Below are 23,499 nucleotides of genomic sequence, written 5' to 3' on the forward strand. Positions count from 1 at the left end.
CTTCGTGCACTTGTTTTAAAACTATGACCTCACTCTAATCCCTGTTATTTTGAATAGTACCAAGGAATAAGTTGCTGCTTACCCAGTTGCTGGCCTCCCTTCTAAGGGAGGCTTAGAGCATTTCTGAGTGGGCATTGTCCCTTAAACAATAAATAGGCCTGTGTTACACAGGGGCAGAGAGTGGATTCTGAAAGGGGGAGTGAATGGCATGACCAGGGTTTTCTCCACTGTTCCTCTCCCACTTGCAGCACTAGTGTGAAAATGCAGTCAAGAAGAGTGAGGGGCAAAAAAGGGCACTTTAGGACATGAAGTCACTGAAGCACATTCATGGACAGAAGATTCACCAGATACACAAGAGCACACTCCAGTTTTGACTTATTATAGTGATGTATCAAATAATTGGATGCTTTTTTTCATCCTGAGGAAATCCTTTTGTGACCCGTAATCAACAAAACTTCAAAAGATTTTTCCTGTGTTCTCGTTACCCTTGCAAACACACAGTGCATACCTGAGGAGGAACCCATAATTAAGAGGAGCAGTTCCCTCAGGTGATGGATGCCATGACAGCAGCAATCCAGTGTTAAAAGCACAGTTAGGTATAGTTTACAATGCACAAGTTTGCTGGAAGAACTCAAGTTCTGCTGGCAAAAGTTGCAGGTACATCCAAACCCACAATTCCCTTATGACAGCAGAACCCCTTCTCCTTGCAGGCAGAGTAATGCCTGTTCTGAGAGGGACACAAAGATTCTGCTGCTGCCTAGGAGCAGACACAAGTAGATGAATCCACCCTTTCTACTATTTACCATAGCCCCCTTAATATTGGGTGCCCCCAGGGTGCACTGCCCATCATGCCAGCACAGCTGCTATAGTGGAACTCTATGGTTCCAGCCAGAGCCATATGGATGTGTCCACACTGGTGACTTTCCACTCATGGCTCCTGTCTGGCAGCAGGACTGAAGGGGGCAGAAGCCTTGAAAAGTAGACAAGAACACAAGTATGTCTACAGTAAAGTCTGCAGCTTGTGCACACAGCTGAACTCACTTTAAACTAGCTAGCACAGGTTCTGCAAGCAGCATGGTTACAGCAGCACCAAGCTCAGCATGGTCTAACCACCCATTATTACACACTTTTTAAGTGGCATTCATAGTCTGCACTGAGTTCCACACTGCTGCACTTACTCTGTTACCACAGCATGCGTATACCTGACACAGTTATCACAGTGCAGACACACTCATAAAAGGAGGAGGATATTGCTGTAGAGAGAAACACCTCTTCACTCTCCAGTGGGAGAGTACCAGACTGCATGTACTCCTGCTTGTGACTCAGTAGTTGTTCAGAAGGCAGAAGATTCCTTCTGGAAAGTTTCCCTAGCTGGTGGCTCCTGGCTCCAAGGATAAACTCATTGACTGTTCCCTGATGTTCGTGTTTAGGGTACAAGAGCTAGGTCCTGCAGCACTGCTCCAAGTAAACAGAGCATACTAAACTCCATGATCCTCTGCAATTAGTCAGGGTAACTGATCCGATACAAAGTCAATAGAAACTAAACAAGAAACAAAAAAATGAGACAACACTGCTGGCCAAGAAGGACAGCTGAGGCCAGGGCCTAGGCTCAACTCAACTCCTAGGGCCAGCAAGCCTTGAATATAGGTATTCTTTTCCTCCCCAGGGTAAACATTATCTTCTGTGATGCAGGTGAGTCCAGTTAGGGAATGCCTGCTTTGTACCCACCAAGAAATGACAGCAGACTAGCTGGAGGAGGGGGCAGTAAACCAAGCACAGCCCTGGTGGTCCCTTTTGGTTTTGTTTCAACTCAGCTGTGAGGCATAAGGAAATGGTGTGAAGAGCATTGTTCCTGCTAGCCAGGTGGTGGCCTTCTCTGGTTATCAGCTCTGTTGGGCTAAAGCTTGCCCTTAGTCCATGCTCTCCATGATGACAAATAAGACTGCTTCTCCTTTGAAGAATCACACCTAAGCAGGTGAACCATTTGGAGATTTCAGCTGGGCTGATCCATGTTCCCTGCAAGCACAGGAAATGCTGTGATATGCAGGAAGTTAGTACACGGCAGAAAATACCTTCCACCTTGTCTCCCATTGACAGGCTTTTTACTAGCTTATCATTCTGCTGCTATTTTGTAGAACTCTTTGTTTTGCCTGAGCAGAGGAGATGCTGCAGAGGCACAGAAAACCCCAGGTGGCTTGTGGTTGAAGTCCTGCTAAGCCACAACATTCAGAAGACAATCATACCCCCAGCTTGTAGGTCATACACAGCATGGCCTGGCCTTCAGAGGAAATCAGAGGCAAATGACACTTGTTGGTTACAGGGCTCAAAATATTTACTTCTAAAGGGGACTGGGTGTATGTGAAAGTGAACTCTCATAATTTCTAGAGACCCCTGCAAGCAGAAGAGAACTTTTGCTATCTGAGTTTGCTGTTCTGCTGAACAGGAAAAAACTGTCAGCATACACTACCTCTTTGCTTGGGGGCTCTGCATCAGCACATCACTAGCAGGAGGGGCTCCATAGCAGTCCAGATAAGGCCCTGGAGAGTGCAGCTCCCTTTTGAATTCAGTGAAAGAGATGCATACAAAGATTAAAGAAAGTTAAAACAGTACCTTGGACTCAGCAGCAAACTGTTTCTAGATGCATAAACCCAAATCATAGTTTTAGGCCTCCCTACTCCCTCCCCTATACTTATATGGGAACTGCCTCCCCAGAGCTATATTCTACAAAATGGCAGCATCCTAAATGACTGAACTATTTTGTTCACTGTGGGTGCGTCTACACATGACATTAAGTCAGTGTAATAAACTCCCGTGCAGTCCACGCTGGAGTTTATTGCTCCCAGACGCAGTGTTTACACATGTATCTGGGACTGCAGCACCTTGAGCTGGGGTGGTGCAGCCCCGGCTGACAGGGGGCTCTGAAGGTTAGCCTGCCAGCCTGAGGCTGCTCCAACCCAGCTCAATGTGCTGTAGAGGAGCTGGCTGGGAGATGAGAATACTAGCTGGCAGGCAGCCCCACTGTAGCACCCTTGTGTCCGGCCGGCCCTGGTCAATGTCTACATGTGTGTTGCAGTGGTGTAAATAACTCCACTGGAGGATAGTACTTGTGTTGGGCAGTACTATCCTATGGCAAAGTTAATTAATTTCTTCCAGCCTAATAGCATTGCATGTGTAGATGCTGATGCTTTGCTGTGGAGCTAATTAGTCAGCTCCGCAATAAATATCTCACGTAGATGCACCCTGTTATTGGTACTTTAGCAGCTTCTTGGGTTGTTTCAAGTTCTTGGTGATCAGATGCCATGCTTAAGAGTTCAACTGTACCTTACAGAATTCCTTTATTACAGTCTTACCCTCTGAAGAGGAAGCTACAGGTGACCAGTACATCAAGCAGGAGGAACTTTAGCAACAAAACTCTGATGGCCAAGAGAAGCAGAGTGTAGGACCGGAAATGCAGAGCTGAAACAGAGATCATCATATTAGCAGGCTTTGGGATACCACAGCAAGGAATTAATAATGGACCTCAGGGGTTGTGGACAGAACCTAATACAGTGTCAGTAGGAATCTGGCGCACATGGCTAAGATAGGTTCTGGAGCTATAGACAACAACATGGGCATTCCTTTGGTCTGGTCAGGACAAGGATGCGAGCAGGCTGCATGGCAGATCTGAAACTGGTGAATCAAATCCTAGTTTCATTTACACCAATGCAAATCTGGAGTGACTTCACTACAGGTAAATGTACAGCTGTGTAAGGAAGACATCCTTCAGACATCCATTTTCAGAAGAGGCGTAGACTGAAGGCAGCATCCACATGCCTCCTGCTCTAAATGGAAAGCTATCACAGGATTGGCTGGGTTCAGACAGACACTGCAAATATGAGGCAGAAGCCAGGGTAGATTTGCATCTTACAGACTAACTAAATCAGAGATGGATAGCATAAGCTTTTCATAAGCAGAGGGCTTACTTCATTGGATGGTGATGAAAATATTCAAATATGCAAAAACACAAATATGCCCAGACAACTTTTGGGGTTGGGAGCAATACATGCTTATTACTTACCACCTTCGTCTTCATCTGGACATGTCTCTCCCATGATCTCTTCTACAAGACAGAGTTAAAACAATTAGAAGGAGGAATTACAGCAATTGCAAGAGTACCAGCACAATTCCTTCCACAAGCACTCACTTTTATGCTCCTTTAAAATTTCCAAAGCATTTCCTTTTTGGTTGACTTCTTTCTTTCTAGGTTTCTGCTCAAAAATCAAGGTTTCTGGAAACTTCAACAACATTTCTTGCAATTGAGACAGCTGTGTCTAATATATATATATTTTGTTTTAAAACTAACAGCTGCCCTTCTTTTGTTTGTTTTGCTGAGATAACTGAAACAGTTGAACTTTAAAACTCACATTTAACATGGCAGAGAAATCTCTATTTTGCTGAAATTTAAAACAGTAGAGGTAGGAGTTTTTGAAGCAGTAGGACTGACCACAGTTACTAAATTCTTTTAAGTAATTAATTGAAATCTCTTTAACAGCTCACACATGCCAAGAACCTCTAGATCAATAATTTCAGAAGCTCCAAAAGAGGCAGAGTTTTTTAAAGCCATGTGGTGATGTCTGAGTGCTGACTGAATGCCCATGGCACCCCAGGCCAGGTCAGACCCAATGCCTTTGCCGGCTAGGTTTGGCCCCTGGGTCATAGGCTGACAACACTTCTCTTAAGCCATCCATCGGGCTTCTAACTCCTCTTAGTGTCCTTGAAAACCTCCCTTTTGTGCCAAAACATACAAAGAAACTTACAGAGTAGGCACAATGTCTCAGTTAGTGGTGCAGCGAGAGCCAGGTCATTTAATTAAAGGCTTCCTGATTTTTAACAGGATGTCATAACACTGCTTCTGTGCACTCCCTCTTTACCTTAGTTAGAAACATGCTATATAGAAACATCTCTGAACAAAAAAATTCCCCAGTCCATCTCAGCCTAGGGGTCCGATTTCATTCCTCTATATGAAAGTGACCTGTTACAATTACATACCTACTGTACTAGCCCCAAACAAAACAAATATTAAGCTGTAGTAAAATACTTGATAGCAACATGTTTAAGGAAAAAAAATCCCCTTACAATGCAATCACATTTTCCTTGTTTTGAGAGGGAAGAGATGCATGGATGTCAAATCAGGCTTATCATGGAAGACTAGCTTCAAATGACTGTGGAGAATTACCCTGGAGAGAGCTCTATTAAATGCATCAGTTTTAAGTCTCTATACTTTCCAGATGCATCACTATTCTCCACATCTCAGCCCTACTGTTGCACAGATACCATAATCTCCTCCAAGCCAGCTGACTTGATACTTCTGTACCATATTTGCCATTACTCAAACTCCTTCTGGGGACCAACATCCTGTAAAGGGTGGAATCCCTCTACTGAATTAACTGCCAGGGCATCTAGACTTTGATTGCATTTTAATAGCATGCAGTGCAACCCCAGCTGCTGTTAGACCCTTGCCTTCTGACCCAATTTGTTCAGGGATATCACCAGCCAGAAGATGTACCTGAGGAGAGGAAGGAGTCACAGTCAAAGGGACAACACTTGAGTATAGGTACTCAAGATTTGCATAGGATTGGAGGGAGGGGTGAGGTCACAGAGATGGGGGCACTGAAGGTGAAAGACACAAGGCAGGTGCTCTGGCGATGTCTGTTGTTTGTCCTGATACATACCAGAAACTGGCAGCAGGGTGGCACTCCACACTCGGGTGGTTTTGTTCAGCTGCACATGGCAGGCAACCGAAGCCCATGACTCCAGCTCTGTGGTGAGGACCGAGAGGTGAGAGACTGTGCTGAAGGTGCCGTCCTCTGCCTGAGAAAACCCATATGTGAAGGAGTCCAAGGCACTCCCATTCTCATTTGAAAACCAGATGGCATCCGCCGTGCCCTCAGGGAGATTGTCCACCATGCACATCACCAGCGTCTTCCTCTCGCCATTCACCACCATGCTGAGTGGGGGTGCCAAGGTGGGGGAAGGGCTTGCACCGTTGCCCTCTGGGAGAACAAGCAGCCAGTGAGTAGTACAAGGCACGTCCCTGTCACAAAGCCTCTATGCTCAGAGCCTGATCGAACAGGAGTGACAAGGCTATAAGTCACTCCACAACTCTCAAGAAAGATTCCTAACTCTTAGCCAGCTGGTGCCTCTGCTGGGTATCCACTAATGCCTGAGCAGAGCCTGGGCCCCGCATAACCTATGGCAGCCAAAGGTGGGTTGTCCCATAAGCAAATGAGACACTACTAGATCGTTTTGAAAGGAAGATTTTACCCAAAATCTTTGGTGTGCAGCACTATCCCATAACACAAGAACCAGTCATGAGTTATATCAACCGTGAGGTTCATTCACTTGTAGCTCCCCGGGTGTCAGAGCTGCCATCGCCTGCTTGCAGTGCCCCTCTGTGGTCTAGGTTGGGCAGGGTGAATTAGCCCAGCTCTGATGGCAGCTGGTGGGACAGGCAGGCCTATGGCAGGACATCACCCCTGGGCTGCCCAACGCTGCCCGCAGCACAGCCGCTCTTAGACAGCACTGTTGCCAGGTGTATGATAATGATCATATTTGTGCATGACAACCTGCCTGATATCGGATACCCCAGTTAACCTGCCTCCAGTTGACCATTTGCATTCCTTCACACATTTTCCCCACTCCCATCTCTACCCATTGCCTTCCTAACTTCCACTCGCTTGCATTTGCACAGGCCTGCTGGTTGTAAATTAGCTTCTTTTCTACCTTGGAGAACACATAGCACCAGCAGTTTCCCTGTGCCTGATGGGGGACCAAAAGCTTGCCAAAAACTTTTTTCCCCCAACTATTTAGTTGGTCTAATAAAAGATATCACATCTACCCAAAGAACCCTGCCTGCATATTTGTATGGTAATTTTAACCTTTGTACAGAGTATGATCAATAATAATAGAAGTGTTCAAAATGTAGGTTAACTTTTGAGGCAGGTAACTGAGGCAGCATAGGCAAAACCCAAGTCACCCTCAGAGAGCTTCAATTGATTTTCAGGCTGTCAGACTCTCATCGACCCAAAGCGACAGACTTCCATCTTCAGCTCCCTCTGTGCAAAAATGAAGTTTATTTCCTACCTATGGGGACTTTTTACCATCTTGTACCATCTACACTTTTCCCAGAGCCAGACTAAGGGACTTTGATCTCAAAAGCTTGCAGAAAAGGACAATTTTCTTGCCATTTTTCAGTTGGTCTAATAAAAGGTATCATTTTGGAACCAAGAGTTCTCATTTTTTGTATGTCTTTTTGTCTCAGACCAACACGGCTACCAAGTACACCCCTGAGGCTACTATCAGCACTTTCTTATTAGGTTTGCCTTGAAATAGAGAAATGTGTCCAATTGGATGACCCCATTCCCACTCACTCACTGGCAAGTTACAGCGAGCAATATAAAGTAAATGAGATGAGACGACTTCTTTGCAAACAGACTTATTTGCGTATTTTCCAGTGCACGAACGTTTTTCAGCAAGTACAGTAACTTCGATCAGTTCATATTTAAAACCTGGCAACGCTGGCGCCACAGCAGACGGAACAAGACCGCGGCCGCGCCAGCGGGAGCCCTCGCCCTAGGGGAGCACCGCGTCCCCGCCCCCACCCCGGCACGGCTGCTCCGTGCGCTTGGCTCCGCCGGCGGGCAGAGCTCCCGCACTGTCCCCGCCCGCACTCACCGGGCACGAGCTGCAGCGCGGCGGCGGCCAGGAGATGCCCGAGCAGCCGCATGGCGACCCCGGCCGGGCTGGAAAGGTGGAAGGGCGGGCCCGCGCCCCCTCCGCTCAGTAACTGCCGCGCGCACCTGCCGCCCCAGCTGCGCTCCCACTGCCCCGTGCGGCTGCCACACCCCCAGAGTAACCCCCTCGCGGCTGCCTGCAGTGGCATCTCCCACTCCCTCCCTCCCTCCCCCGCCTGTCGGAAGTGGTAGCGCCCACGCCTGACTGTTGCAATGGTATCGCCACCCCCTATGCTCGATGCACTGTTATCTCCAGCCTCCCTCCCCTCTATGCCCAGTGCAGCGTTGTCTCCCTTCACTTCCCCGCTCCTTTCTCAGTGTAGTGGTATTCCAAGCCTCCCTCCCCTTATGCCCAGCGTGGTGGTATCTCCCGCTGTCTCCGCACAGCCCGCATGGCTGTTGCACATGCGTACTCGAGGCGGGCCCAGGCCCGCCATGGAATTGGGGGCCGCAGATCGCGCGGGGCCCTCCTGTGCCGGCCCCGCGGCGCTGCCGTTCTCGGAGCTGCTGCGCCTGGTGCGCGCGGGGGGCGACGTTCCCGGCCTGCGGCGGCTCCACGTGGCCGCCACGAGGGAAACCCCCACTGCCTCTCGCCTGCTGCGCCCGCCCAAACCCTGGGAGCGGGCCGAAGTGGAGGGAGCCGAGCAGCCTGGCTCCCCAGCGGGCCGGCCCTGAGGGGTAACGGCCTTCAGCAGGGCTGGGTATCACGTCAGTCAGACATCTCAACAAAAAAAAGAAAAAAGGGAAGGCTCTGGGCCGCTGGCACTGCGGGTGGAAGCAGCACAGGAAAAAGCAGGTCCCGCTTGTGTCAAGCAATGATTCCAGACTTGGGAGCCTTGGCCAGGAGGTCTCGGCCCTGGGGCCGCCTCGAGATACTTCCGAAGGTGCCTGGCCACCTTGGCGCCAGGACAGAGACTTCCTTCCACATGTGAGTCGCCAGGTCAAGGCCAAGACTTCAGACCGAAAGCCAGAGTTGTTGTCGTTCTGAGTTCTCCGCCGCAGAATGCGCTGCTCTTACCATTTTTTTCTAAACACAGAAAAAGGAGTGTGAAAATGACAAGCTGGCCTGTATGGAGGGGTGCATCAAGACTGAAGAGGCTGAGATCCACTGCTCCAAACCAAAGTTCCCTGAGATCTGCTGGAGGGTGCTTCAGGGTGCCAGGCCGCCTTGGTGCTGACAGGATTACAGGTGTGATTCGCCAGATGAAGCCTGAGGTTTCAGGCAGAAACCCGTAGTCATCATCTTTCTGAATTCTCTGCAGCAAAACAAACTGGTCTTACCATTTTTCATAAAGGCCAGAAAAAACAAATGAAAACTAAGAGCTGGCACATACCAAGGGGTGCATTGAGTCTAGCCAGAGGTGCCTCAAGTCTGAAGAAGCTGAGAACTGCTGCTGCAAACCAGGGTTCTGTGAGATCCTTTTGAGGGTGCTGTGGGGTGCCAAGCTGCTGCAGTGCCCTGAGAGTTACAGGTGTGATTCACCACACAAATGCATAGTCATAGTCTTTTTTGAGATCTCTGTAACAAAACACAGTGCTCTTGCCCTTTTCTCTAAAGGCAGAAAAAAAAGTGAAAACTAAAAGCTGGCCTGTACCAAGGGGTGTGCTGAGTCTGAAAAGGCTGAGAACCACTGCTCTAAACCAAGATCCTGTCAAGGGTATTGTGGGGTGCCATCAGTGCTGTTAGGGTTCCAAATGTGATTTGCTAAGCCCAAAATTTCAAATGGAAACCTATAGTTGTGGTCTTTCTGAGTTCCCTGCAGCAGAACACACTGCTCTTATTTTTTTGTAGGCAAAAAACCCCCCAAAACTGAAAGCTGGCATGTATGGACAGGGAGGGGTGTCTTGACCCTGAAAAGATTTAGAAACCACTGCTCCAAACCAGGGTTCTCTGAGATCCTTTTAGGGGTGCTGTAGGGTACTGCACAGTATTAGCACTGTTAGGTATGCAGATATGATTAATAACATAAACAGATTTCAGATAGGAATCATTAAGATAAAAAAAACTCAGATCTCTTGTGGCCTTAGTTCTTTGCAATGGAAGAATTGCTCTGTTATTTTCATATAATAAAAAAAAAACATGAAAGAGAACTGGCATTTTCTGAGGGGTGCCAAGTCTATAAAGGTTGAGAACCACTGCTGTAAGGGGTCCATCCTAATAACTGACTCCAAAGCAACAGTTCCAGCTGGCTCACTAACGTACACCTGAAGCACAATTGCTTTTTGCTGTACCTGATCATCAGCCAGCTTTTGGGATGAAGTAACATGTAGTTGGGCTACAGGGCCAGAGCTGGAGGAGCCATGCTCTGGCTGTAACTGGGCCGCTGAACGTTTCCCTAGTGCAGGGGTTTTCAACCTTTTTTAAGGAAAGTGCCCCTTCTGGTGGGTACCCCCTTCCAGACGTGGAGTGGGGGGTGGTCCCCTGGTGGCCAAATGTGCAGCAACATGCAAGCTTCCCAAGTACCCCCACTTCTCTGTGCTGCTGCTGCGTATCCCCTGGGGCCTTCCCAAGTACCCCCAGAAGTACTTGGGTTGCTTCCCATGTAATTCCTTAAATGGCAAAGCACATGGCCTATACTGGGAAACTCCTATCAGCGACTCCACATTTTTGAGATTCCTGCTTACTCCCTCCATTAGTGATGAATGAGGAGAGAAGCAGTGCATCAAAATGGGAACCTTTTTACCCAGTAATTTCCAATTAGATGCTTCTCTGTGCACTTGATCCACCTGAAAAATACGGTAACAGCCAGAATCCAATGTTAGCCTCTGACGTTGTCTCTAAAGACGGACATAATAGTTACCTTATGGTACTACAGTTTTCTTATTATTTGCTGAAGTGTTGCTACAGCTGTGGAGCTGGCTGAAACAGTGTGCCACCAGGTAGGAGCACCTGTGCAGGCCATGAGCACCCTGAGAGGCTGTGCACCATGGGGGGGGGGAGATATGGGGGGATCCCCCACCTTCCATCACACCCCACAAGCCCACACCTTGCCCACCCAAGCTCCGTGCTTCTGTCGTCCCCCTGGGCACAGGCTCCACACTCCCCCCAGTCCTACACTTCATGCTTCCACTCAGCTGCAGCCCCACCTGCTTCCAGGAGCCAGTGCTGCAGCAGAGACAGGAGGAGGAGCTGCTGGAGGCGGGGGAAGGTAAGCAGGTCCCTTGGCTGCTGCAGCAGTGGCAGCAGCAGCCCCACCTGGAAGCTGTGTGTGCTGGCTGGGCTGGGCGAGGGTGGGAATGAAGCACGCAGCTTGGATGGGGTAGTTAACTGGTGGGCACCCGTGGGCCGTATGAAATTTCCTGGCAGGCTGGATAGAATAGCTTTTTGCCTGTCCCTGGTCTAAGCTGAAGGGGATTACATAGCTCTGCAGCCCCCACATACAACGTTGGATGGTCTCTGAATTTCACAGGTGAAATTTAGGACCCACTAACAAGGAATGAATAGTCAAAGGTATCACATAAGAAATTTCCCACTTTGGTCTCTGTGGTGCTTTAACTCTTTGGTGTCTGCCACTTTAAGAGCATGAGGCAGGTGTTGCCCCAGCTCTGAAGGGCCATTGTAGATCCAGGCCAGCAGAGCTGGAGGCAGCAGTTGCTGCCTGGCACTGGGGGAAGTAACATCTCCTGGAGGAGCTGCTGCTCTGAGAACAACTAGGAGGTAAGGGCAAGAGCTTATGGGGAATGCTAGGAGGCTCCTGGTCCTGGACATGATGTGAAACTGCACCCTGCCAGGGAAGGGTGGCCTGGTAGAGCTCCTAGTGACATGGGAACCCCCAGGAAATGCCAGGCCAGTTACTTCCCTGGTGAAAGGTGAGTAGGGGTGCCTTAACCCCAGCCCCCACCTTCAGGTGGGTTACTTATCATCAGTGGCAGTTGAGGGCCAGGCACACCCTGGTGTGGCACCTGAACCCATGGAGGATGCAAGACCCTGGAGAGTAGAGCCAGGCATGGCTGCAGCCACCTGAGCCCGTGTTGGGTGCAGGACCCCGGAGTGAGAATGGTAGGCCAGGCATGCCGAGTGGCACCTGAGCCTGCAGAGGTGTTCGACCCCAACAGCATAGGGGGTAGAGTATGTGCCTCAGAGGAGGTGGGGGTGCAGAGGGGCACCTATCAGCAGGCACAAGAGTGGAGAGCTCCTGAGAGCAAGGAGGCGAGTGAGGCAAGGCCCTGAAAACAGGGTTTGCAAGGTCCAGGTAAGCCTATGGGTGCCTGAGGGCAAAAAGGGAGGCTCAGGTACAAAGCTGACCCCGATAAGTCCTCTGCTGAGGGGAGGCCAAGTGGGGGTAAAAAATTAGAGCAAGGGAGAGCACAATGACCTGCTGCTCCAGGGAGCGAATGAGGGAGTGAGAGTCCCCGAGACCCATGAGCATTAGTTGTGGTGTGAGGGAACATCGTGTGTGTGTCACCTGCGAGGCTTGGGACACAGTCCAGGGGTGATTGAGCTGTATACATAGGCCCAGGAAAGCAGGGCATTCAAAGGGAAGCCTCCCACTGAATTAAGACCCTAATCATTTAACAAGGCATGGCAGGAGAGGGAGGCAGGTGGTATGCCCAGAGGCAGGTGGGAGACTAGCACTGTGGCTGGTCAGGGAGTTCCCCCCCTTGCCACAGTCTCCTCAGCAGAATGAAGACAAGAGGACAGAGGGCCAGATGGGAGGACACCTAGTCCCTAATAGCTTGGACTAGGCCAGGGGTGGGCAAAATGCGGCCTCTGGGCCGCATATGGCCCGCCAGGCCATTCGATCCGGCCTGCAGGGCCCCTAAAATTTAGAAAATGAATACTAATCTGCCCCTGGCTGCCTGTCATGTGGCCCTCAATGGCTTGCCAAAACTCAGTAAGAGGCCCTCTGCCCAAAATAACTACCCACCCCTGGACTAGGCAGTCACATTAAGTGCAGGGCTTAGTCACTCCTTTGTCAAATGAAAGGCACTGGAAGCAGCTTGGATACTGCCAGCCTGAGTATGCACACCAAGGGGCCTTCAGGCTGAGTTTCCTCCCATTGCAGCCCCCTGTATAGTCGATATCCCTCTGCCCCATAAGGGGTCTAGTCATGTCACAGGCTGAGGACAGTAGGGTAAAGGAATACAAACCTACCAGCCCAAGTAAGTCCCATGGAATAGTGAGGCAGAGCTTCTGTGTCCACCCTTGAGCTCTAGATTAGTATTTTCCTGGAGACCCAGAGGGGGCACCCAAGGAGGAAGGGAAGCAGCAGGCTCAGATTCTATGGCAAGAAGACCACTAGCTACTTGAAATACTACCAGAGCATCTCACAGAGCTCAAATTCTCCCTCACCCTGGACCAGGTTTATTGGGACAAACTTCCTTCTGCTTCCCTTACTCAGCATCACAGCAAGACAGGTAAAACAGGGTTATACTATATGGGAAGGGTAGAAGTTCTCCGTCAGTGATGATAAGGTTTTCCAAATACACAAGCAGTCAGTAAATAAACAGGCAACTTGAACTGTTTCTTGGCCTTCAGCCCAGAGCACCTTGCCCTCAGTTCCAGGGACTCTTGCTGCCAGATGCTTGCTCCTGATCTCTGCTCCTGAGCACAGTGCTAGCGTCCAGAGATTCTAGTTATGCTGCTGCACCATTCCATTGTATTAGAAGGGGGATCATGCAGCTTTGCCATAGTTCAGTTTGAAACTGCTTGTTAATGTTTGACACAAGTCTCAGCAAAGGACTCAAGTGTTCAGTGCCACTGAACCAGTCCCATTAACCCTCCAAACTCTGGGCAAAACACAGCCATAGAAATCAGTTTTATAAACAGACTCTAAAGGAGGAGGTAGAGAACATTTTAGGATGCTTTCCTTTCATTAAGTATTGTTCCACATCCATCATACACACCCCTTTGGATCCAGCGTATTTAATTTTCCATCCCATCTGACTTGTATGAAGATACTGGAGAGGATGGAAGTTTCAACTGTAAACAGAAACTACATTACAACCACAAGCAATGATTTTTTCCATTTGGAAATTTACTTGTCATAATAATTACTAGAAAACACAATATATTTGCAAGTTAATAACCTCCTAAGGTAGCGTTCACAGATTTTAGCACAATTTTAGTTTTATATGAATTCTGCAAGCCAGTTTTGTATTTGTTTAATACATAAATGTTTCTACCATCCTTAATATAAAAAAGAAAAAAATATTTATTCTCATGTCAGCAAGAGTAAGTGAAACTCCGGCAGCAAAGTAAGCAGTCTTCACTATCCTCCCATGACTTAAACAATTCAAAACATTCTCTCAGATCTTAATTTGTTTTAAATAATGTTTACAAAAAGCTCTTTCATTGGGGCATTTATGTTACATTGGCCTGTGGAGCAAATAAGGATTTTTTTAAATAAGTATTTTTTCTTGTACTCTCAATAATACTTGGCAAATTATTCAGTGCTCGGATGCTGAATACAAATTGTGGACCTATTCCTGTAATAACTACTTAGGCCTTGATCCTGTAAGCAGTCACATGGGCTACCCACAAGTGAAATTACAGGTGCACACAGGTGTGTATAGATTGAGTCCCCTTAGTTAACACTTAAACCGATTTGTTATTCTATTTGAGAATGGCAGCCATGGGTTCTATGTCAGGGAGAATGGTGCCAGGTCACATTCTGCCACAAATTTTAAATGAGCTAAAAATGATATATTTTTACAGCATAAGGTTGCCATGAATATAACAACACGTTGATAAGAAAGCTTTAAGAAAAATTATTCTTCGCAGCACTTTGCCCCCATGTACAGCAGCATTATACCAGCTACCACCTGAAAACCAGGAAGAGAGACACCAACTAGAACAGGGATGTCAAATATATGGCTGGCCTGCAGAACCTTTATCATCTGGCCCCAGGTCTGAAAGACTCACAGGCAGCACGTGGGGTGTACTGGATGGCCTTGTGCATAGCACAGGATGCCTGGCTTTAGCTCATATCCTAGAGGGGTAGAGCAGCTGCTGCAAGCAACACAGCTACTCCAGGGCCATGCTGCATGTATAGGTTGATCTGGGGCAATGCTTAACAGTCCCAGAGCAGTGGTGGCTCTAGGGCTGGGCAAAACAGTGGTTGGATCAGGACTGTGCCACATGCAGCACCCACTCCCGATCTGGAATATGGGGCTGGTCTGTGGGTCCAGTCCAGCCTTAAAGGCTGAATGAGTTTGACACTCCTGAACTAGAGCCTGACTAATCCTACATGAAAAGAACTAGCCTGTTTAAAAAAAACAGCCTGTAGTGAGAAAAGCAAAAGCAGCAGGAAGCAGCTGGCCTCAGGCTGCTTGCAATCTTTGGCGGCAGCAAGAAACCTGCTCTCTCCATTCTTAGTGCCTGTGCAGGAGCACAAGGAAATGGCCATCCCTGTACTGCCTGAATGCTGAGGGTGGCACTGCCCTTTTTTACTGGCAAGCAGAGCAAGACAGACAGAGCAGAGGCAGCAGTTTGCTCCACTCCAGTGATCAGAGCTGATGTCTCTCTGCCATGCCCAAAGAAGCAGCCCCAATGAGGCTGCCTCTCTGAGGCACTCTCCAATACAGAGTAGCTTTACAATGCCCCTTACTCTGGGACTGGGACTTCATCACCAGAGTACAGCCACAAGCATATCCCTACTGCCCTCTCACTCACTCCTGTCAGGATTGCGCCCTGGGCCCAGCACTGCCTCTGCCAAGCCCCATGCACTGGGGTCGAACACCCAATCCAGCATGCAGGGCCCACGGCTCCCCACTGGTCTGGAAATTTTGAAGCAGGGAAGTGGTGCTACCACACTCCCATCGCCAAATTTCCAAACCCATGGGCAGCCCTATGGGCCTCATAAGACCCATGGGCTAGGGGGTTAAGCACCCCTAGACTGGCCCAATAAATATGAAGTGAGTAGTGTGGACTGCTCTGACTTTCCAAAAAGACTTTTGGCCAGTATGAAAGGCAAGCACAAGGGACTGCGTGATAGAAATTACTAGTAAGGGGGATGCACATCTTTTCTCTTTTCTAAATCATTTAGATTACCTTCCCAGTTTAAGCATATAGATTTACTAAGCCTTAGAGATGTTGAAAGATTTCAAGTAATGAATCCTTTAAAATTCTCCAAATAAAAAGGTCAGTATAGGCAAATTCAGCTTTCCCCATGGCACATGAATTGTTACTCATGTCCAGAGTGTTATTTCACATCAAGTTTCACTTTTATATTCATGGCTGCCAACTCGGCCACAAAATATCGGAAGACATAAGGCACTGATACTGTGTCAATTGTGTCACTCTGGTTGCAAACAGTACAGCAGTATTTCCTATTTCGTGTGGCAGACCAGGATGGGGGAGGCTTCTCCAACAAAGGTGAAAGCAAGCTCCCACACTTCACACAGACGTGGGCTACTGAACGATCAGAGCAGTTGAACAGACGGTCATGCAACAAGAAGGACGTGCCATGAGCCAACAGAGCATCACGTTCCATCTCTCCAAAACGAATCCCACCCTGAACGTTTCTTCCACCTATGGGCTGGTTGGTGACCTTATCTCTGGCTCCTGTTGTCCTCACTTGGAACTTGTCAGAAACCATGTGGCGCAGGCGTTGATAGTACACAACTCCAATGAAAATGTCTGCCTCCAGCTCCACCCCGCTGATCCCACTATACATCCTCTCTGTGCCATAGTAGTTGTAGCCAGCAGCCTTTAACATCCTGCCAAAATATTCCAAGGCAGAGTTTTTCTCTGAAAACGTGAAGGGTGTGGCATCATGACAAAGGCCATGCAGCGCTGCAGACTTCCCAGCCATGCTCTCAATTAACATTCCAATGGTCATTCGGGATGGAAAGCCATGAGGATTGAAGAGAATATCAGGAACCATTCCACTCTCTGTAAATGGCATATCCTCAACAGGCCAGAGTCTGCTCAAAATACCTTTCTGCCCATGTCGGCTGGCAAATTTGTCTCCGATAGTTGGATTACGAGGGATTCTCACAGTGATGCAAACAGTTTTAAATTTTCCGCTTCCGCTGTCATTGCTGCACACTTTGATGTTATCCACAATGCAGCTTTCCTTACTCCTGGAAGGGAGAAGGGGAAAATTAGGTCAGCAAAAGTTTCAGAACAGTTCACTATACAGTTTTGTTACAGGCACTTTTGCCTGAAGAAAAAGTAATCTCAAACTGCTTTCAGAAAGGGACTATAAATATTGCAGCCACGACACAGGAAACCATCTGGGAGTTGGGTAAGAAGGCACTTCCTCAGGGAAAGAAGCTGTTTTGAAGACAGAGAGATCAGATAATATTAGGGTTGGTTTTAGAAAACATCTTCTGTGGTTTCATTTGATCCCTCTTCTGTCCTCTGCCCTTGCTGGCACCCATGTGATCTGAACAGAGAAGAGAGGGTAAAAAGGAACTTGACTGAGAGCCAGATATGATGAAAGATGTGTGCACATGCATATTTGGGGGGGAGGGAGTGGCCAGGCAAGCTGCCGGGGAAAAATACCAACATATCAGAAGAGGAGGCTGAGAAGAGATTGGCACTAGGAACTACAGGTGATGGGGATCAAGCCAGAAACAAGGCAATGATCCTAGAGAGGGAGACTAGGACTGAAAGCCTGTGGTGCGGCATGGGAGTGGGCAGATCATACAATTAGCTAGGAGACTGGGCCTTGTGCAAAAAACCTGAAGAAGGAAACTAGGACTGGTGAGGCAAGCAGACTGAGACTGGGAAAATAAGTGGAGATGGGGACAAGACAGGCTTAATGGGATGATGTCGACCAGTTCGTAGCCATGCAGGCACACCCTTGTCCCAAGCCTGGAAGGAAACCAGGAACCCCTGCACCTCTCCAATTGTAAACACACAGTGCAGTTGTCTAATTCCCTGGATTTTTACATGCCCACCCTCTACTATATTTAAAAGATTATGCCCACAAAGCACTTAATATAACCATAACTTATCTTCACAACACCCTTGTGAAATGAGTGGGTATTATACCTGTCTTGCAAGATTATGGTCAAAAGTACTGATTTAGGGTGCCCAATTGCAGACACTTGGGACACAATTCTTTGCATACTTTACACAGCACATGTTTAGAAGTACAACTCTTACTCAGTTTGGTTGCAGTTACAAGTGTGTAGAACTTCTGCAAAAAGCAGACCGCAGGATCTGCTGAAATGTAAAAAAATTGAGAAGTATCTACTTAGTGACCATTTGGGAAGAATCTGGTTTAAGTAACTTGTCCAGCAACACATAAGAACTCTGTTGCAAAGGCAAAAATAGAAACAATTTTTCCAAGGCAGCATTCACCTGCCTCAACCATGAGATCGTTTCTCCTTTCATTTCCCTGCCTCATTCACTACATGCCTTCTAATTTCTGTAATGAATGAGGCATGGTCCTATCAACACGAGCATCTTGTGCCACAAAACACCCAATTAATTTCCAGACAAAACCCTCTGTGTACTGCGAACAAAGCAAGGATCATGTGGAGAAGCACACGCATGCCCATTCTTTCCAAAGGCAAGAAAATGTACAAAGGACTCTTGAAGCCTTATGGCACTGTCTGTTGTTAAAATGGTTCTCAAATTTGCATTTGAGATTGTAGCTGAAACTATCAAGGTTCAAACTCACTTATAATAAACGATGAAACTCTCCCCTGTGTTGAGGTTAAGGTAGCTGTAGTAAGGATCCCCGTACTGCAGAATGGATCCAATGTATGGCAGCCCATCTGCATCCAACTTCTGCATAACCTTTGGATTATTGGCCTTGATTCCGAACACCAGAGTGTCATCTCCTTGTTTGATTTTTTCAGTGAGGTCTATGCTCTCTGTCTTGTAAACACTTCCATGTGCAAATCCTCTCTCCCATGAAGCCTTACTCACAATCTGAAAAACATCCATTGTTAAACAAGAATCCAAGAAAAGTCCTTCCAACAACGCTTTTGCAAACCCTGATTTTTAAACATTAAAGCCAGCACCCTACATTGATTGAACAGTCTCCCCATTTTACAAACACCCTTTTCTCATGCTATTTCCTGTATTTCTGCCCCTTTGACCCCCGAGTTAGAAACTTTGGCTGACGAGATATTTACATTTCAACTTAAAACTAGTCCTTTTAAACAAGATCTTCCTTATAAAACACAGCTCCCACTGACTCCAGACTTGATCCCCTCACATTCACAGACACACATACACACACAGGTCTCAGACTTAAGCTACTTTCCAACTGGTGAACATGCAGCACCCAAAAGAAATGTTACAGTTAACGATCACTGGCCCACCATGCTACCACACCACATACAATAAGTATTAAAACTGTTTTTAAGCCCACTATATTTCCCTTTCTTCATCATAGCTGGAAGTCTATGCCCCAGCAGAAGCCAGTGAAGTAATGCTTATCGGCATCCAACTTTTATCCTCCAATACTGCACCATCTGCTCCTGCATTTAGACTCTCCCAAAGCACCCTGGGCTAGCAACAAGACAGGCAGAGCAGCTAGGCTAGGTGGGAGTGTCAGAGAAGACTGCAATGGGGAAGCCCTCTTCCCAGGCATTCTATAGCAGAGTCTAAGGGCCTGGATACATGATAGGTTTATGCTGGTGTGACATACACCAGTTTTGCCTGCCATTGTAAATGATGCCAGAGCTGGAGACAAGATACTATAGCTACCCTGGGAAAGCTGGTTGAGTAGGTACTATTATAGCATGCTGTCACTGCAGGAGGAAGGAAAGGTGAATAGGCAGTCATTATGAGCCAATGGTTATGTTGGGATAAGCTAAGCATACAACATTTGCAATGGTGTAGGTTTCACCACTGATTTTTCCCAGGGCAATTTTACACTAGATTTGAGCGAGTAACATCTGTTTTATGTTCACCCCCTATCTCTTTATTTATTTTTACACACTAATGTAAACGTGTTGCGGGTCCCAGACTTAAAATGCATAGTATAGTCCATGGGCGACTGGTGCCTCCTGAATCGGGGGGAGGGGGGGGCGGCGCGGCGGGGGCGCATCCACAGAAGCCAGTGGCAGCATCGGGAAACGGCCTTGTCAGGGGGGGCATGTGCCCCCCCCTTCAGTCGCCTACGGTACAGTCTGTGGTAGAGATAAGTAGAAGGTATGCATTGTTTCTTATTTCTTCCCTTACCTACGGCAGCTTAGTATAAATTTATATAGTATAACCTCATAAATCCAGATCTCAAAAATCTGGCACTGCTTCAGGACCGGCCACTGCTCTCCCCTGCCCCACCCCAGACATGGAGGGGGAAGCTTGCAAGCTTGCACATGGTGGTTGCTGCTGCCATCCACCACCCTGTGCCGCTGTTCCATGAGCGGTTGCTGCTCTGGGACTGGCGGGCGCTTCCCACTCCTACATCCCCTGCTCCGTGAACAGCTGCTCGGGTTTCAAAAATCTGGCATTTTCAAATATCCAGAAGGTGCGCAGTCCCCAGAGTGCCCGATTTATTAGGTTACACTGTATATGATTTTATTTTGCCAATTTTGCTGAAGTAGTAAGATGATTTTCAGTTCATGTCTTTACAACTAGAGAATATCTAGAGATTTGAGAATTTATGTTCACAGGACTGGAAAGGGCCTCTTGAGCTATTGACTCTTGTCCCCATGAGACAAGATAGCATTACATTTCCTTTTCAATGACTTACCATTGCATCTTCCATGTCATAGCCTGTGTAGGAAATGACAGCAACGACTGCATTGGTACCAACTGGATAGCTGTCCATGTCATAGTAATCATACATGTATGGCCGTACCAAAGGGCTTTGAGGGGTCTGAAGTCGGTACAGCTTATTATCTGAGCGGTCCCGATAAGTAAGAAGTGGAAATCCCATAGTTTGCTTCCCTACAAAAAGAGTGAGATTCATCAAGTAACAAAAAGACACTAAGTTTCACTGTGGCTGTTAGTGATAAAACCAATTCAACCCCACAGGTTTCCGTATGTACCGATAAAAGTTGGTGTTTTCCCCAAATCCAAAGTTTGTCTAAACTCTCCCTTTAAGATAGTGTTAACTTAAGTTAGCATTTTCTCTTTTGTCCCTGGGTCAAATTCCAGACAGTTTCTTAAATTCCTATTATTTAAAAAGAAATATTTTTAAATTTTCTATTTCTTACTATTACAATTTTAAATGGAACATCCCTGTCCAACAGTTTTGTACTGTAAAATGTTCATTGCTCCTGATAAAAACATATCAGCGATGCAAGTTTTGAATATATTCAGTTTACTATGTTCAGAAAAAAAATTAAGCTGCAAATCTGTTTTTCCAATACCACTCTGCCAAGAAGATGCCACAGAAGGGGGACTGAAGGAGTTAAGAACTTGATTCTTCCTTTCTGCCTGAAGTGGATGCTTGGTTCAACCTTTAAATGCAGGGTGACATTATTTAATACAATACTTACCCATCTGACATTGATACATGTTTCTTGGACTCTGGTTATGATCCGAGAAAGGAATGAAGTTGGCGACTACACTCAGCATGCTGTGAGGAAAGAGCTCTTGATGGGTAGTCACTCCAGGCATAATCTCATCCTCAAGGACAGCAATGTTCATGAAGACCTGAGAGAAGCAGAGACCACCATCAGCCTGATCTTTTTAAAGGGAAACACAGTAAATAAATGCTGTCTACAATGGGAGGACTGAAAGCCATTGAAGACAGGACAGGATAACACTTTAGAGAAGCGATTCTTGTTTTTTAGACTCAAGGCTCCCTTCGGAAAATGCCAGTTTTTAGTTTTCACTCATTTTTGGACTACAGAAAAATACTAAAGCAATTCTTCTATTGCAGAGGACTCAGAAAGACCACAGCAGGTCAGAACTTTTTTAACGCTATGGATTCCTAGCTGAAATTTTTCATTTTTCCCTGTGAATTATGTTTGCATACCTAACAATGCTAATACTTTGTGGCACCTCTAAGAGGCTCTCAAGGCACCCCAGGGTGCTGTGGCACTGTCGCCTACAAAATGTACGATTCTCTGAACTAGTTAGTCTCTAAAGGTGCCAACAAGTACAGCCTTCTGCTACTAGCCTCCTCTCTCATTCCTTCGGTTGTTACTGAACACAGCTAACTATACCAGTGTGCAAGTAGGATTTATGCAAAATACAAGATGACTGAATGAAACTACCCATATCTCAGATAGCACATTCACAAACCTAATGAAGGAAAGGAGAGTCTGAAAGTATGAAAGCGGGTAGAGAGAAGGGTAGAAGGTTATTCCAGCTTTCCAGCCTTAGGTATTTTGGATTTTAAAGTCTCTGAGTTGGATTCTTTCTGAAAACACCAGAGGACAGATGCACGTAAGATATTAATCCCACCCAGAAAAGAAAAATTAACAGCAAAATTTATAGAATCATAGAAAATTAGGGTTGGAAGGGACCTCAGGAGGTCATCTAGTCCAACCCCTGCTCAAAGCAGGACCATCCACAACTAGACCATCCCATCCAAAGCTTTGTCTAGCTGGGTCTTAGAAACCTTCAAGGATGGAGAGTCCACAATCTCTGTGGGAAACCTGTTCCAGTGTTTTATTACCCTCCTAGTAAGAAAGTTTTTCCTGATATCTAACCTAAACTTCCTTTGCTGCAACTTGAGGCCATTGCTCCTTGTTCTGTCATTTGCCACCACTGAAAACAGTCTAGTTCCTTGGAACAGTCTATATCCTCCTTGGAACCATACCTCAGATAGTTAAAGGCTGCTATTAAATCCCTTCTCAGCCTTCTCTTCTCCAGATTAAATAAACCCAGTTCCTTCAGCCTCTCCTTATAAGTCACGCTCTCAAGTCCCCTAAATATTTTTGTTGCCCTCTGTTAGACTTTCCCCAACTTGTCCACATCCTTTGTATAGTGGCGGGCCCAACACTGAACACAGTACTCCAGATGTGGCTTCACCACTGCAGAGTAGAAATGGAATAATTACTTCCCTCAATCTGCCAGCAATACTCCTACAAATGCAGCCCAGTATGCTGTTAGCCTTCTTGGCAACAAAGTCACACTGTTGGCTCATATTCAGCTTACTGCCCACTGTAACCCCCAGGTCCTTTTCTGCAGAGCTGATGCTTTGCCAGTTGGTCCCCAACCTGTACTGGTGCATGGAATTGTTCCATTCCAAGTGCAGGACTTTGCACTTGTCCTAATTAAAACTCATGAGATTTCTTTTAGTCCAATCATCCAATTTGTTGAGATCTCTCTGAATCCTAGCCCTACCCTTCAGCGTATCTACTGCTCTCCCCAGCTTGGTGCCATCTACAAACTTGTTGAGGGTTCACTCTATCCCATCTTCCAGGTCATTGATGAAAATATTGAACAAAATTGGCCCCAGGACCAACCCCTGGGTCACTCCACGATACCAGCTGCTAAACAGACATTGAGCCATTGACTACTACTCTCTGAACCCAATAATCCAGCCAGGTTTCTATCTGTTTTACAGTCCATTCATCCAACCTGTACTTCCTTAGCATGCTTGTGAGAATGTTGGAGAAGACTGTATCAAAAGCGTTCTGTAAGAGTAACTCAAAAGGTAACAAAAAATCCTTATAAATACACTGTAGTTACCAGAAAAACAAATCAAGAAGATATGTTTGTGTGACTGATCTTTGAAAATTCTAATTAATCTGTGGGCACCATCACTTTGTTTTTACTCTTCATAAATGTGCTGTCAATGTTATTTTTGGTTGAAGGAGATCTTGCTACTGGCCAGTGTTTTGTAAAAAAAAAAATAATAGTAATAAAAAAAAAAAAAATATATATATATATATATATATATATATATATATATAT

At 46.8% G+C, this 23,499-nt stretch overlaps 2 protein-coding genes across 3 annotated transcripts in view; both read right to left on the reverse strand.

Annotated features, from left to right (window-relative positions):
• Positions 1-311: 311 nt before the first annotated feature.
• Positions 312-7,880, reverse strand: PTCRA (pre T cell antigen receptor alpha). Of its 2 annotated transcripts, XM_006263103.4 has the most exons (6): positions 7,714-7,880; positions 5,712-6,032; positions 4,058-4,099; positions 3,351-3,456; positions 2,468-2,554; positions 312-2,016 (listed from the first exon to the last, which is right to left on the reverse strand). In XM_006263103.4, the coding sequence occupies exons 1-6, from the start codon at positions 7,763-7,765 to the stop codon at positions 1,968-1,970; spliced, it is 657 nt and encodes a 218-aa protein (XP_006263165.3). In that variant the 5' UTR covers positions 7,766-7,880; the 3' UTR covers positions 312-1,967. The 2 variants fall into 2 exon arrangements, with proteins under 2 accessions (XP_006263165.3, XP_019331995.1); XM_019476450.2 differs by lacking the exon at positions 2,468-2,554.
• A 5,849-nt stretch (positions 7,881-13,729) lies between these two features.
• The window catches only part of POLR1B (RNA polymerase I subunit B), a 31,983-nt gene continuing 22,213 nt past the window's right edge, over positions 13,730-23,499 (reverse strand). Inside the window, exons 12-15 of the mRNA XM_059720402.1 lie at positions 21,129-21,285; positions 20,378-20,574; positions 18,350-18,603; positions 13,730-16,799 (exon numbers count right to left, since the gene is read on the reverse strand). Of these exons, the coding sequence (XP_059576385.1) occupies positions 15,917-16,799; positions 18,350-18,603; positions 20,378-20,574; positions 21,129-21,285 (1,491 nt within the window). The 3' untranslated portion in view covers positions 13,730-15,916. The remainder of the gene's footprint in view (positions 16,800-18,349; positions 18,604-20,377; positions 20,575-21,128; positions 21,286-23,499) is intronic.

The sequence above is a fragment of the Alligator mississippiensis genome, chromosome 1 (genome assembly GCF_030867095.1).
Source record: "Alligator mississippiensis isolate rAllMis1 chromosome 1, rAllMis1, whole genome shotgun sequence".
NCBI lineage: Eukaryota > Metazoa > Chordata > Crocodylia > Alligatoridae > Alligator > Alligator mississippiensis.

Bases quoted from the DNA above. Each gene is read 5' to 3' on its own strand.
- PTCRA (XM_006263103.4), bottom strand. From the start codon at position 7,765: ATGCGGCTGCTCGGGCATCTCCTGGCCGCCGCCGCGCTGCAGCTCGTG. The intron at 6,033-7,713 runs GTGAGTGCGGGC...TTGTTCTCCCAG, and splicing joins CGCGCTGCAGCTCGTGCCCG to AGGGCAACGGTGCAAGCCCT. The intron at 2,017-2,467 runs GTAGTGTATGCT...CTGTGCTTGCAG, and splicing joins CAGAGCCCCCAAGCAAAGAG to GGAACATGGATCAGCCCAGC.